The sequence below is a fragment of the Rhododendron vialii genome, chromosome 4a (genome assembly GCF_030253575.1).
Source record: "Rhododendron vialii isolate Sample 1 chromosome 4a, ASM3025357v1".
NCBI classification, from domain to species: Eukaryota; Viridiplantae; Streptophyta; class Magnoliopsida; order Ericales; family Ericaceae; genus Rhododendron; species Rhododendron vialii.
The window spans coordinates 42,135,550-42,151,753 of NC_080560.1; the positions used below are offsets into that span (position 1 = coordinate 42,135,550).

General features: G+C 38.3%; 1 protein-coding gene and 1 long non-coding RNA gene across 15 annotated transcripts in view; one reads left to right on the top strand and one right to left on the bottom strand.

The window, feature by feature from the left end:
- Window positions 1–16,204, bottom strand: part of LOC131324541 (uncharacterized) — an 81,503-nt gene that overhangs the window by 34,236 nt on the left and 31,063 nt on the right. For 2 of the 14 annotated variants that reach the window (XM_058356529.1, XM_058356537.1), the window contains exons 1-3: window positions 6,292–6,368; window positions 6,231–6,250; window positions 4,871–6,000 (exon numbers count right to left, since the gene is read on the bottom strand). In XM_058356529.1, the coding sequence (XP_058212512.1) occupies window positions 4,871–5,964 (1,094 nt within the window). In that variant the 5' untranslated portion in view covers window positions 5,965–6,000; window positions 6,231–6,250; window positions 6,292–6,368. Of the gene's footprint in view, window positions 1–1,170; window positions 1,367–4,870; window positions 6,001–6,230; window positions 6,251–6,275; window positions 6,395–16,204 lie in introns of those variants that run through there. The other 12 variants (XM_058356531.1, XM_058356533.1, XM_058356528.1 and 9 more) reach the window with 11 other exon arrangements.
- Window positions 12,615–15,152, top strand: LOC131324549 (uncharacterized). The gene is made up of 3 exons (XR_009199384.1): window positions 12,615–13,686; window positions 13,831–14,989; window positions 15,088–15,152. It is a non-coding gene; the product is annotated as an uncharacterized LOC131324549 (long non-coding RNA).

A 16,204-nucleotide genomic window follows, 5' to 3' on the forward strand; every position in this document is an offset into this window, starting at 1 on the left:
CAACACTTCAACCCTTTTTACTTCTCTAACTCTCGTGTCCCATATCCTTGTCCGTGTCCCCTCTCGTGTCCATGTCCGTGTTAATATCCGTCTTATCCGTGTCTCCCATCGTGCCCATGTCAATGTCACCTGCCAAGTTCGGGAGAGATGGCTCTGCAAGGTGTGCTCGAGAGATGGCACTGCAAGGTGAGAGAAATGGTAGTTCTTCACTGATCGGGTCAATGGCGGGCAAAATCTGGGCGCGGGCAAAATCGGGAGAGAGATCGGGTGGCATCACTGGTGGGCAATAGTCGGTGTTGTGTTGGTGTACATGGTCGGTGAGAGAAGGAAGAGCGTCACTGGTGGCCACAGACGGTGTTGTGGTAGTGTACATGGTCAATGGCGTTTGGGTTCAGATTTGGGGAAAACCAATACTGGTTGTTGTGGTGGTGTGCAATTGATGGGTATAAGTGGTGTACCCATAGCACTTTTGTCCATCTAATTTGCAACGTGTAAACTTTTCTTTTGCAAACTTCTCATATGTCAAATTATCTAACAAAATATCTAAAGAAATTGCCCCGTCCCGTCAACCCAACCAGAAGGCAAGTTGCAAAAACTGTAAGAAAAAAATCCTATGGTTTCAAGACCGGGAGCAACAATGCATCTAACATCAATACATCAGCTAGGTACATCAATACATCCAAAAAATGACAAACAAAACCAATATTTTGCCATTTCCATGCACCAGAATGAAACCAATTCACGATTTAAAGCAGCAGTGTTGCAACCAAGGTCTTCTAAAACAGGTTCATTTAAGGAAACAAAATATTTCCTCTTAACAAATATTCCTTCCAAAAAAGCCCAGAAGACCAACCCCAAACCCACGGCAAATCACCACAGCAATGGCTGTACGGCTGAACCTATAAACCTCACCTTTTTTAGCGCTCTTTTTTTTTGGTTTGGTAAAAGACCACCTGAGACCCTTTGGGGCCAAAGGCCCTCCCTCACCCTTCTCCCTCTTCCCTCTCTTTACCGCATCTTATATAGAATTTACAGAACTATCATCCTACATCGGATATACACAAATTACAACTAGTCAACTAGATAATATACAGAACTCATCGTATGTAGAACATAACATAGAGGAATTGGAAGTATAAAAAGAAACCAAGTCAGACTGAAGATGACAACTTCACAAACAAGTCAACAGTACATTAACAATTACTAGGTATCAGCCGTAATACATAGTCAGCATAAAAGTCAACACAAGCCAAATGCAAGTTTAAACATCCAAAACAAAGATATTACATTCATCTGAACTACTGTTTCTTGCCCCCACCCCCCTACCCCAAGTGGACAAATCTATCATCCAAACTAATCGGAAGACCTGCATAAGAATAAACTGTGTTAATTTCAGTCAGCCAACCTTCATATTTTAAGTAAATATTGCCTCACACATTGCTATGAACAATAAAAAAAGAAACAATAAGAGAAAAATCAAAAGCAAAAGCAAAAGTGAAAGTGAAATAAGCCCACGAAAACTATTTTGAGCTCAATTTGACCAACAAGTCAACAATAAAAAGTCCAATTCAAAAATTCAGAACCAAGCAATTCGATTATATGAAAAGCGATTCAAAATCCACCAGAAAGCAGACAAAATTATACCAGAAAGAGAAATTTCAGACATAATCTTTGGCTTTTAAATTCTACCCAACAGATTTCCTGAAAGTTGGCTTTCAAACTGGACTTGACGAATATAAAAGGAGAGAAATCAAATCAGTGGGGTATATGACAAACAGTTTCAAATCAATGGAAAACTTAACAACATTACACATGGATTTTTATATAATTTTGCATTGATTTAAAATTATTCCCCCTACATTCCACTAATTAGATATTGCCCCAACATAAAATCAAAAACTATAAACCAGATAAGAAAACGGGCAAAGCAATCCCTCTTAAGTGTCTTCATTCAATTGGTAAAGCAATGTGTCACGACTCACCACTACTGGCTTCTGTGATTATCAACGGCAGCTTAGATGGATTTCCCCTGGTAAAAGACGCAGGCAGGGTGATCCCATATCACCGCACCTCTTCTTAATAGTGATCAATGTTTTAAAAATCGCTCGGCGCTAGTCAAGCGGCCTGCCACCTTCAAGCAATTAATTGGATTAATCGGTGCCTATGATGCACAGACATGGAGACGTACACCGACACGGAAATTCTAAAAAAGTGAGGACATGGAAACGCCATGTGTATATATATTTATTTATATAAATAAATAATTATAGTTTGACACCCAGAAATTTTTTAAAAAATAACAATTTGGCCCCATAATTTTTAAAAAATTACAGTTTGACCCCCAAATTTTAAAAAAATACAAGGGTCCCCCTCAATACCCAAACCCCCCCCCCCCCCCAACCCCAAACACACACACACACACACACACAACGTGTCCCCATAAAAAATTTAAATTATACCAGTCCCCGCTATGTCCTTGTGTCCGACACTACGATACTTCGACCTCCAGAGGTGTCGGTGTTTCATAGATAGGTGCATATTAATTAGTATTCGACGATTAATCGTTAGTCGGATCTAATCGGATAGGCCCCGCCAACAATTAATCGCTGATTAATTCCTTGTTTTAGAATACTAATAGTAATGGAAGCACTCTCAGCATTGTTCCAGTAGAAGGTGTCGTTTGGTAACTTAAGTTCCACCCTAAATGTCAAGCCATATATTTGTTCCAGTTGACATTTGCAGATGATCTATTCATTATGTGTGGTGGAGACAAAGATTCTTTCACCACAATTAAGCAGATGTTTGAGGACTTCTTCCATTTTTCTGGCCTCAAGCTTAATCTGAACAAAAGTTCTATATTTTTTGCTGAAGTGAAGATGAGTTTCAGATTCTGTAGGATATCCTTCCAATCCCAGTGGGTGTTTTGCCTGTTAAATACCTTAGAGTCCCTCTTATATCTATCAGGTTAAAAACAGGTGATTATAGGGTGTTGCAGGAGAAAATTCTCAAGTAGAATCCAAAGTTGGACAACTAAGACATTGTTCTATGGGGGAAGATCTCAGCTAACACTGTCAGTGTTGTGCAATATTCAGAGCTATTGGAGTCAGATTTTCATTATTCAGAAGAAGCTTCTCAACGGTATTGAGAGTAAGCTCATGGCATTTTAACGGTCAGGCTATGAGCTCAACCACAAGTGTGCGAAAGTGAAATGGGACCACATTGTGAAGCGAAGTCCCACATGCGCTCGCCTGGGTACCAAAATCACAAGAAGAATATAAGCGTGAGGGCACCCTCACTTCAATAGCTAGCCAGTAAATTCAACACAATTGTGTCCTTTTGACAAAGCCTCAACCTATTATCTTCTCCGGTCCTCTTGGAACATTCGAGAAATGGATCTTGAGGGACATGCTAGATTAGGCACATATGTGCAACAGATTGCAACAACCTCAATCTCCATAGCCAAGATATTCAAAATGGTAGCATCTTTTAAGCATCTCCTAGTCACAACACCAAGTGTGCCAAAACCTAGCTCCTTCAGTATTATATTATTAATAAAAGCTTCAAAAGGCAGAAGTATAGAGTTTGTCGGATTTGCAAGATTCAAAAACTCAGATGAAAATAGAAAATGCCTTCTAAGTTGAAATGAAGGTCAGACGTAAACATTATACCCCTTTGAGTCTTCCACTATTTACCTTAACAAATCTCTTAACCAGTAATTTAACTTTACAACACAAAATTGCCCACTTTCTAGTCACACTCTATACGAAACATTTAATTCCCCAACAAAAGCTTAAATATGTGCAACAGATTGCAACATCTTCAATCTCTCCATCCATAACCAAGATATTCAAACTGGTAGCATCTTTGAAGCATCTCCTAGTCATGACACCAAGTGTGCCAAAACTAGCTCCTTCAGTATTACTAATAGAAAGCTTCAAAAGCCAGTAAGTAGAGAGTTTGTCAGATTTTGCAAGATTCAACAACTCAGATGAACGTAAAAAATGCCTTTCAAGTTGAAATGAAGGTCGTTCACACTTCACACTACCAGATGTAAAAATTATACCCATTTGACTCCTCCACTATTTACCTCAACAAATCTCCTAATCAGTAATTTAACTTTACAACATGAAATTGCCTACTTTCTAGTCACTCTTGACGAAACATTTAATCCCCAACAACAAAAGCTAAAATTAGCATTTGTAAATTCCATTTTTAAGAAGTGTTAAATACTACGAAGGCTAATGCTATACAAACAACAATTTTTTTACACAACAAAATCCATAACAATGTGCCCCTCTGTGGTCCTTCATAGAAAACAAGCACACCAACCATTGTGGCTTCTAATTCCTAGTGGAATAACTAGAAGGGGACCCCACTTTACAGGAGAAGGAACTACTCAATTTCAATTATCTTAGGCCGTCAGGAAGGAGAGCAAAATTTTCAATCCCCACATCCTTCATCTTTCTAGATTCGTTTTCTATATGAAATCCAGTTTGTAAATCATTTCCCTACTATGAATAGCAATTCCAACAATCAAACATGGCTGATAAAAATAAAGCTTACCTCCATCTGCAGACCCACAGGCAGGAAAAAAGGGAAACTAAGAGACGACAAAGTTTCTCAACATCTATATGCCAATCAAAAACTAAAGGGATAAACATACAGTATGGATTAAGGCATGGACAGTAATTATCACAATTGATGTAGCATAAAAAACATCACATAAGCAGAAACATCTACTTTCATATATACATACAAGTATAAATATTGGGGCCGTAAACAGAGATAATTCTAGTTGTATGCACATGACAAGAGTTCCAAGGTCGAAACTAAAGCGCAATAAAGGAACTGAGAGATCAAAGAGACTTACGTGACAAGGCAGGCAGATAATCCCAGGAGCTCATACAGGCCACTCTCCATGCGGTAGCTTGTCGAGTATTGTCCAGAAACCTTGGGATGTTTAGGCTTTCCTCTACTCTTGCATGCAAACTGACACATGTCAAAAGTAACGTAACACTTTCTGCGAGAACTGTGAGAAAAACCAGCACGGACAACAACTAATGTCCTTTCCCCCATGGGCACCATAATTTCTGATGCTGAATGCTTTAAACGCCTATATGGACGCCTAACTCCAAGTTCTTGAGATTCTTGGAATCCTTTGACCCAATCAAAATTGTAGGCCCAAACACTAGATCGGCATGTGCTGAGGAAAGCATACCATAAACCATCCAGAAAGACTGATTGTTCACAAAAGGGTAACTTAACCACCGTACCCAATGAGCTCGGCCTCTCCCATTTACGTGAGACGACATCAAACGCATATGTGCCTTTATGGGTTGTGAAAAGAATTTTGTTCCCAACAATGGCATTGGAGCGAACCTCGTACTCATCACGCTTATATCCAAAACGTGGACCAACACTGTGGTCCTGAAGATCAGTGGGAATGAGCGGAAGACGAGTCCAACACTTGGCTTTAGGGTCAAATTCCTCGAGATCACCAGAGGCAAGGGTTCTGCCAAGGACATAAAACTTACCATTTAAAGGACCCAACACAATAGGCTGCAACTTCTCATGATGCATAGCAGGTCCATCCTCAAGAAGATTTAACGGGTTGTCGCAGGTGTCAAAGACATAACATCTCCGAGAAGCTATGGGCTTCACACCGGCGGAGCATACGCCACCCCCAACCATATAAATTTTGGACCCAACAGAGAAAAAACCCATAAATCCTGGAAAACGACGATAGGACAACTTCAGAATAGGTTCTGGAAGTTTTTTGGGCTTCCCCTCTCCATGTCTATGTCTCCTAGAGCTCAATTTCAGGTCAGCAACACTTATCCTATGCAAGGAATGACTGTACAGTCCTGTAGTGTACATAAAGACCACATACAGGCATTTATCATCATCTTCAGGCAATTTTGTTGGTTCTATCCCGGACAACATCAGGGAGTGACTCCGCTTCATGTTTAAATAGGCTTCAAAATGCTTTCACTACCTCTGCTGCAATCCCAGGGAACCCAAAAAAAACACCCGAGTTAAACATCTAAAGATAACTGTGTATGAATAAATCTATGATGCAAATATAGTCTTAGGGTTTCGGATTGATTGATTTAAAAAGAAAAAAGAAAAAAACTGAGATAAATTTACAGGAAAAAACGTAAAGAGGGATTTTGAATGAAAAGGGGAAAGAAGCATATAATAACCCCAGAAAAACAAGATATAAATCATACAGAAGAGAGAATATAACAGTCTAACTAAGTGAAGAAACTATATACCACGAATGATTTTCACGGCCGCCGTAGAAAAGTCGAACGTACGGCGAACAATCGCTCACAAACGGCGGAATTAGGGTTTCATGTGTATCGTGTCAGAGAGGATAGAGGGGTATTGATATGAAAGAGGTTTCCAGACACCGACGTTTTATACCGCATAGAAGGGGTCCCGGGGGCCATGATGTGGCCCCACTAAATTCTCCGCAATATGTTTTCCTTTTTTATCTTGTTTTTTATAGAGCGTTTGGATCAACTTGACTACATTTCTCGGGGGCAAAATCTACCATCCAATGCTGGTGGACTAGCCCATAAGAGTGAGGATAGGTTTGGAAAAGTTAAGCGACTTATTTTTTACTTTTTGTATTTGTTTGTTTTGCGTTAAACTTTTGTGACCTATTGGTTCGTCTCGTTCAGAGGAATGGAAAAAGTAAAAACTATAAACAAAACTCATAATTTTTGAATAAAAACAAAATAAGTCAAATAGACAACTTATTTTTGTCTTTTTTAAAAATTTATAAATTTCGATCAAAATTTTATATTTTTTCGATTTCTCTCGCTGAGACAAATTAATAAGTCACAAAAATTTAACGCAAAATTAATCAATGTGAATTTTTTTAAAATAATATAAACAAAAAAATAAGTTATTATTTAAAGCCAAATACACCCAACCAAGAATTTCAAACCTAAAGCTTTGAAAGGAACCTTGAATCTTTCTGGTTTCCAAATAACTATGTATCCTTCTAATACGGGTTGTTTGGATGGTGGATTAACCCCCGGATACACCACGCGGTCGGATTGCATATCCCTCCCTTCCTCTTTTCCGGTCTTTGGCTTGCAAAAAGGGAAGCCGGATTAGGGGCGACTTCGGATTACAAATCCCCCTGTCGTTGGTTATGCGGGTTTGGTAGATTACTGAACTGCCCCTAAAATTTATCTTCCATTAACGCCAATATAACTCTGGAGGAGCTCCAATAATTTCTATCAGAATACACAACACTAGACCCAACTGATTTCTACCAGAAAACACAACGGAAGTTACCTGATTTTCACAGACAAATGGCCAGAATATGCAAATCTCGCTGGAATCTGGACTCGTCGGAATCTATGAGTGAGATCGGTATGGGGTTCAGAGGAAGATCAATACTGGAGTGAATCGGTGTGATTAGGGAGAGAGAGACACGGCGATGTACTGTGTGAGAGAAGAGAGAGTTTTTCTTTTCTTTTCTTTTTAAACAAGAAAAGAGACTGTCGATGTAATCAAGGAAGGTTTATTATCCAGTGTAGTGCCACTTGCTAGAGAAAAGGGTGCACAAAGAATTATAGCAATCCATCCAATGGTGCACAAATTAAAATATATATATATCACTTTTAGCTTGCTTTTTTTTTTTGAAAATAATATTTTTTCCTAATAAATAATAAGTTTCAATATTTGTAACATAAAATTAATTTATTTTGTCCCACAACTAATGGTAAATATCTATTTATTCTAGTTGTAATAAAATTAATCCAATTCATCCATTAAAATAATAAATTAGGGGCAATTAAGTAATTTAACAATTTATCTCCTCATATCCACCTTTCATATCTCCCTTCTTAAGAGGTGGGCCCACACTTCTTACATATCACCTCTTATTCTATATTTACGTTCCTTCTATATCCATCCAAAATCAATCCACCATCCAAACAGATCGATAAAGTCTTAAAATTATGGTATTCCCATAAAATTATGTTGTTTTTTGTATGTAAACATTTATTAAGCATTTTTTATCGAAAAACTTTACTCAATTAGTTTCTCCACATACTACATTCTAATTCTCGTAATGCAAATAACTTATGCTTCACTTACAAGGATTATTCTAACCTCCGCCCAAAAGGTGTAAAATAATGCATTGAAATCCGAAATGTATTGATATTTGTAAAAGTGTATTAATATCTGTGAGATGTAAATTAATATCCAAACTTATGTAAAATTATGTGCATTAGCAAAAATGTACTTACAACTCTATAATCTATATTACAGGGCAGTACAATTAGGCTCAGTTTGGATGGAAGGAATCAAAGACCAAGAATTGGTATCTTATTAATGGGATTTTGATGCAGGGCAAAACTATGAATCGAAGAACAATCGTGCAACAAGGACAATCACAACGGGATAGATATAGAGAAACTCTCTGTAGACACCCAAATCTGATTTTTCGATTGTTTTACTTCGTTTTCGGTTTCTTGTTTCTCCGATGATGAATCAGGTCGAAAACAGTCTTGAGAGCATGAAATGGCTTGAGTTCGGCGTGTGTGGAACCCATCCTTAGCCCTGAAACCCTTGAATCTAAACCTGAACCATAGGTTTGAACGTTGCGCGATGCACTGGGACCCTCGCGCGATGCTTCACTGGCCAGGTGGTGGTCAAAGTCAAAGTTTTGATTATTGACCCTCGCGGGGTCAGTTTGACACTCGCGCGATGGTCAACACCTGTCATTTTCACCAATTTCCAGCTGGATTGCGTGGTGATCAAGGGGCTACAGGCCTATGTAACCTCATTTCGTCGACTGAACAGCATTCTGAGGGGCTCCCTTTGCACCACCTCTACCCCCACTCTCCCATCACTTTTTGCACCTCACTTCTCCATCAAGTAACTACAACCAGCCTTGTTGGCTGGTTGCTTTGCCTTGCCTTGCCACCAACCAACACCCCTCCTCTTTCTATAAGTACCCCCCATGGTCTATCTTCCAAAAGGTTGTCAAAAATTGTGAAAGAAAAAGAAGGAGACATAAGCCCAAGCACTTCTTCCATTCCAAACTATTCCCACACACTCATTTTCCAATCTACACCATCTCATTGACGCCATTCACAAGACACTCTAGCAAAGGTATAACACATTTCTGTTTACTGTTTAAACCCCTGAGGGGGGCTGACAGGGTCAAGGCTGGTAATCAATACCAGTTCTGGCCCAAAAGCTAGCAGGGTTTCAAGAGCCGTGGTCAATAATTCCCTCACGCGATGGTCTCACTCACTCGCGCGACAGTTCTGTTTGCGTGAGATTGGACCACGTGGGGAAGGGATGCTGGCCATTGAGTTTCTTGTCATGATCTCAGTCATTTTCAAGTCTTTTTAAAGTATTAGCTCACTGCTTCGCATGTTAAAAATCATAGTTTAGCGTAGCTTAACACTTCACTTGGTTCAGAATGCCCTTGGGATGCTCTTGAACATGTCTCAGAGCCCTAAGCGTAATTCCTGAAAGTCCAATCAGAACACTCGCGCGCGTCTTTCACTCACTCGCGCGATGGTTAGCTAATTTCCAGGGACTGCCCTTGCATGGGCAGCTTGGCCTTGGCCTCTGTTTAGTCACCCCCATTGTTTAGGGGTTGTGTTTCCAAATTATTATTGCCTGTTGTAATATTATTTGCTTTCAAGTACATATAAACTGCTTAGTTTGCACCTGGGTGTGCACTGGTCCTTCCAGAGCCCAGAAGGGAATAAAATTCAAACTGTGGGTGAGGCACCAATACTCGCGCAAGTGTATGAGTTGGTCGCGCGATGGTTTGCTTGAATGCAGATTGATTCATGCATGCAAGTTGGCTGTTTGTTTGTGCTAAAATCATGCACAACACGGTCTTGATGTTTGATCAATATTTTGAACTTTATTCCATTCATTATTTGTTATCTCGCTCATCCATGCCATATCTATCACATCTTGCAAACGTGTTACAGTATTAAATCCCCGATTAAACTGTTCCCCCGCCCTAATTGGCTAAAAATTGATTAATTAAACAGAATCGCAAACAAACTCTGTTTTGCAAGTGCCTAAAGTAGAGACCGATCTCCGGATTGGACGAGAGGGGTGCCATAAAACCCTTCCCCTCTCGTAATTTGGCTCCCGAACCCAGATATGGTTATGACGGGCTGGTTTTCTTAAACTTTTTCAAAATCAAACAGCATGACGAGTGCTTCGAAATACGGTTCCTTAGGTGGCGGACTTTCAAAGCCGAGTGGCGACTCTGTATTTTGTGAGCGCTCGACGTCCAGCTTAAGCGCTCCCGCGAACCGGCACCTTTTTCTTTTTGGAGGGGAATGGAATCCCTTCCTACAAAGGAAAATAGGGCACGCATGCCCACACACTCTCTAGACACTTTGTCAATCAATAATAATAAAAAAATGACCAGTCCAAAGGCTTACAACTCCTTAAATATGTAGCAAACCCTAACCCTACTAGGAAAAGAAAAAAATACCAATTTCGGAAAGTTTCGAAATTATTACATATTCTGAAAATATAAGAAAAAACAAGACTTCTCCAATAAGAACAGACTTTATTGGACTTTCCTACCAAAAGTTATAAGTAAAAAGATTATTTTCTAAAACAACAAATTTAGCCTTTCGGAGCCCTAGCCGCCCGAAAACGACTAAAAAACACACGGCACATGCCTAAAGGCAATGTGTTCTGACCGTTGGGCCGTTTCGGTTCAAACCTAGGTAGGCTCGACTCCTAGTTCCACCATCGCTCTGCCTCTTATTTACGATTATGCCACTCGATGCTTTAAATGGTATTCCTCCTCTATGCGCACCGCATTAGATTTTCATTCTCAGTAATGTGATACATGGATAATCTTATTAAAGTATTTTGTTCATGTGGAAATGTTATAAAATAAAGAGAAAAAATGATAAGTTCCTATTCAAGCATTTGGTTTGACCATTGGAAGTCAAGGAACCCTCTAACAGCTACTCCTTCCGTCCATTTTTAAGTGTCCTGTTTCGTAACTCCAACTTATTAAAAAGACATCATCATTACACCTTTCACATCAACTTTTTCCTCCACTTTTCCTACTTACCCATCATCATTACACCGTTACTCACTAACTTTTTAAAATAAAATTTACTTTTAGGAACAAAATAAACAATACACCAACTTTTACTCCCCTAACTTTACAAAATGGACACTTATTAAGGGACAGTCCAAAACGAAATACTGAACACAAAAAAAGGGACGGAGGGAGTAATACTTTATCATTCATACATCACAATTCTTGCACACCAATATTTAAACAAGTGTAGACTATAAAAAAATATCCAACAACCTTGTTTAGTTATCCTCTTAAAAAACAATCTCCCAAATTTTTTATTATTTCGTCATTCGGTTTTTTTTTTTTTGTCTTCAGCAAATTTTAAAGAAGTTTTTTTCTTTTTTTAAAAAAAAATTGGGACATATAGTGTATCTCTATTCAAAAAGTAAAAATATTTGTGTAAAATTAAAAAAATGAATAAAGGCAAAAAATACACAAACCCCTAAATGCAAAAAATTTAAAAATGTCAAACCATTATTGCAAAAGTGAAATACTGGAAAATTAGGCTATCAAAATATTAAACTGCCTAATATAACCTATTACTAGGTAACTAAGAAAGTCGTTTTGCTTTATTTTAAAAGCTTTCTTTTTAAAAAGAAAATAATTTCAAGTTCAAATATAATGAAAAAAAAAAAATTTTTTTTGCACTGTTTAAAAGATCTCAATGAATTTATCAAACAAAATCCATATTGGTAAGAAAATTATTTGTGTAAATACATGATTTTTGAGCTTGAAATTACCTTAAAAATTTTCTTTTGAAGAAACCGGAACACGAAACAACATATTGCAAAAAATAAAAAAGAGGCAAATAGGTTATCCAAAACCTGAGATAAGAGCCCTGTTTTCAAAATTTTGGCCGGCCATATTTTGCCATTAATTTCCGCATTGATCCCCTTGGTGGGAGATGCTGTAGTGTAATAGTTAATGTCTTCTCGTGTGTTTTGGTGGTGGGACCGTGCACTGTTTATCCGATTTACAAATTATTTAAATAGGTTTTCGGACTTTTTCAATATTACAAAAGTAAGGTGGTTTTGTTAAACAAGAACACAAGAGATTTACGTGGTTCGATACACAGATTGTGTATCTACTCCACAGGGGAAAGGGACGAATCAATCCACTTTACTCAATAAGAATTACAAGCTCCAATCTCCTCACAAGTGTATCTCTCTGTCTCTCTAGGTTTCTCTCTTCTGTTTTTCTCTCTTAATCCTAGGGACTGCTGAAACACACATTTATAGAGCAACTCACAGGCCCAACTGACCCAACAGGCCTCTTGATTAAATTAAAGCCACACACGATAGAGTGGACATGAATGTGCCAAATTCCTTGGCTTACCTTCTTTGAATGTTCAGGTAATCTTAATAGGGGATAGGTGATGATGGAAGTAGTTTTGGATTGAGGGTTGAGTTCTGGCATTAAAAACCTTTTTTCCAGTCTAGTTTGCCTTTTCCAATGTTGCGGTGTAATCCAACTGATAAGTGAGTTGTCATTTTTTCCAATCCTACTGTTTTTTTTTTCAAAGAAGTTATGTGAGTTGTCGGGTTGGCCCATAAGTTTGCAGGTGGTGTTAGGAGTTGGAATGGGTCGGTTATCAAGGACATTATGTCTGATCTACTGTAACACCTCTCTCTCTCTCTCTCTCGTAACTGCGGGTTAGTTTCATGTTTACATTCTGCAATATGGTGATCGATTTGATAGTAATAAGGCCGCAGTAATAGTACGATGCAAAACAGCCCTCATTTGGCTGAAATTTTAAGTTTTCTGGTATTTTGATTAGTGATGATGTGAGATAATTTCGTGGTTAAGTCGGCTTATGAAAGAAAGAAGCAACTCACTATGAACTTTGAAAGGATTATTGAAGGAATCATCCACGAGTTTATCGGATTAAAAATGGAAATAGGATCACTACATTAGCCCAGCTAACAGGATTTTGTAGCTAGCCCTTATAGTGCTAGCATTAAGTTACAGCAACTTGTTTCACCTGATATTCAGGTTAAGTTTACTGGTTTACTTGTTTCACCTCAACTTGTACATGGTAAGTTTACCGGTTTACTACATTCGTAATTGCATTTTATGTGATTGTTGATCTGAAATATTAACTGCTCAATTCACTCATCAAATGCTTGGTAAAAACTATTTCACACTTAAGTTGTGTGATCTTGAAAAAAAGGACTTATTTTAGCAGAATATATGTGAAAGGTATCCCAACACTAAAGATCAGGAGGACCTTATCCATGAACTTGAGTTAGGGATCCCACCACTGACCACAAGGTGGGGATGTTCTGAAACTTGAAACACTTAAGACATTTTTTTCTCTTTTTTTATTTTATTTTGGGGGTTGCAACTTGTTTTCCAGCCCAATGAACACACTAATCCAAGGACTGTGTCAAAGGCTTCCTAAAGGTTGGTTGTTACGTGACTAAAACTGCACCAAGCCCTTGGCTCTTCATTTCTGTAACTAAAATAACAGTACCTTCTTCTCCGGGGCCAATTTAAATGTAGGAGTATCCGGGGACTAAGAAGGAGGTATTGCCCCCCTGTTGATCTGGTGATTTAAGGTCAGGAGAGGAAATGCAAAGGTATAATGTGCTTTAAAAGATCCCTTCCTTCCTATACTGTAGTGTTTACTAAAGGCATGTCATATCTGTGCCACACATCTATAAATGAAAACTTTATTTTGTTAGGACTAATACAAAATGGCATCTTATCCTCCCACTTCACAGATCTTTCTTTCAATCTTGTCCAATCTGTTCTGGTTAAGAAATTCTGGACACATGGCCTGTCTCCAAGCCATCTCAATACACCCTAGCCTATGTTACACGGATGGGTACGGGAATCGGTAGAGGTATGTCTCTAAGGTTCTGCTTCATCTATTTTCCATTTCAAGGACACGGGATATGCCACAATATTCAAATTTGTTAGTATGTTTCTTTTATTTTCTTGGATAAATGGTGTTTATGAAGTGCCTTGGGTTTTGCTTTTCAAAAAAAAGAAGTGCCTTGGGTTTCACATAGTAACTGAATTCACAAAATACACTGGCTAGGATGTCTGATACGGGTATTTTAAATGTATTTGAATATCTTCAGAAATATCTTCATGGAAAGTGCAAAGATAAGCTCTTCACTACTGTTAAAATGACTAGAAGCCAACACAAGCATAATATCTTTTCACTTTCATTAAACTACTTTTTGCATGATTCATTCTAGTATAGCCACAATTTAACCATTTAGGTCCCATGGAATGATAAGTTTCAATCACTAAAGAACCAATATCAGCCCCTTCTTCTCCTCTTTATAGGGCCTGAAATGGGTCCCGATAATAAGCTGAAAGTGGAAAATGCTATAGAAAGAACTTGGAAAATGATGTCCAGACCTTGCTATCAACCGTTGACACACATGGAAGTTCCCGAATGGAAGCTCCTCAAGTCGGCTCCAACAGAATCTGTCCAAAAATATTACACCTCTACAAGTTTATCCAAAGCAGTCAAAGGAATTATCTGACTCAATAAAAGCATTAGAGTTTAAGAATCTGATCCCATGTATGATTTTTCCAAAGAAATTACACGTCTACGGGTTTATCCAAAGAAGTCAAAGGAATTATCTGGCTCGATAAAAGCATTAGAGTTCAAGAATCTGATCCCATGTATGATTTGTGAATAGCCAAAAGATGCGCTAGTCTATATAAATTGTGTTCTTCACCTTTCATTACATTTTCTGGAGTTATATATGTGACTTAACTTCTACATTTTGATGACTGAGGTGTGCTGTTGTCAGCAGATGATGTAGTTCTCCTGATAAGCATAGGCCTTCCTTTTGCAGCAAATGTTTGTTGTTGCCCTCCCACTGCCCTACAACTATGATGGGAATCTACAGCAGAACAAAGGTGGAGGGTTTTTCTTTTTTTGATGTGTATATAAAGGGTTTTTAGATATTAGCCTTTGTAATCAACACAGAAAACAGTTTACAAGTCTTTTTTTTGAGTGCTTGTGCACAGTAAAATTTCTCATGGCATGCTGAGCAGACCTTGTTAGGATTGGAATGGAAGGGAAAATACTAAATAGGCAAATATCTAACTGCTTTTTGTGTTCTAGCTGTTTTATACTAGCAACAAAATGATCCTGTGTACCACATAGCTGTTCTGTATGTCAAAAGAACAACTATGTAGTGTACCTTTCTTTCCGGTCACCTTGTGTGTTCTTACTCTCTCTTGTAAAAATATTTGCGCTCCATGTATAATATTTGTGTATGACCTCTTCCTCTCCCACACAAACACGCACGCAACGACACACAAATATTGACCAGTTTGGTGTTTTTCTGGAGTATGCAGTGGAAAAAGAGTGGTAGAATACTAAAATGTGATACACCCTCAGTTGGCTGAATTCGCCTGTTACATGGTATTTGCTAGTGCTGCAGGATATGACGAGTAATGTCAGAAAACAGCATTGTACATGAAAAAAGATGTCAGGCCCTCTCATTGAACTAAATTTCTTAATAAGTTCCTTGGAAATGACTAAATTACAATTTGATACACGAATAGGCTAATGTTGTTGCAAGTGCATTGAAACACTACAAATGTTGGGTAAAGCACCGTTTTATACATCAACTCGCCAAACATGTGAGAGGGTATACTGAAAATTCCACTCTAGCTTTTCATTGTACTAAAGTTTGTTGCATCCTCTCTAGGTCACTATAGTCGGCCCCAACTGCTTTACACTTTGTAGAGAAGATTCCAAGGTGAAGGTACTTCAAAAACTTACCTTCGTTACCTCTCCCTTAAGCCCTAGGACTTTTGTTACTGGAAGAACGACAACACCTAATAGTCAAAACCTTCTTTTGTTGATGCCTATGTTCTGGTTCCGAATTGTTAAGCAATAGTGGCTGGCTTTTCCTTTTTCCTGAACTAACCCAGAAACCATCTTATTTCCAATCTTAAAGGCCTTGCATATTTGATTGGATATAGAACATAATAATTTCTCACATATAAAGATTCAAGATTCTGAAAGATTTGTTAGAGGCATTCGTTATATTCTCATCGCCACATGGTATGCTCCTATGTACCACATAGCTTCCCAGAATGTCCAAAGAACACCGACACTAT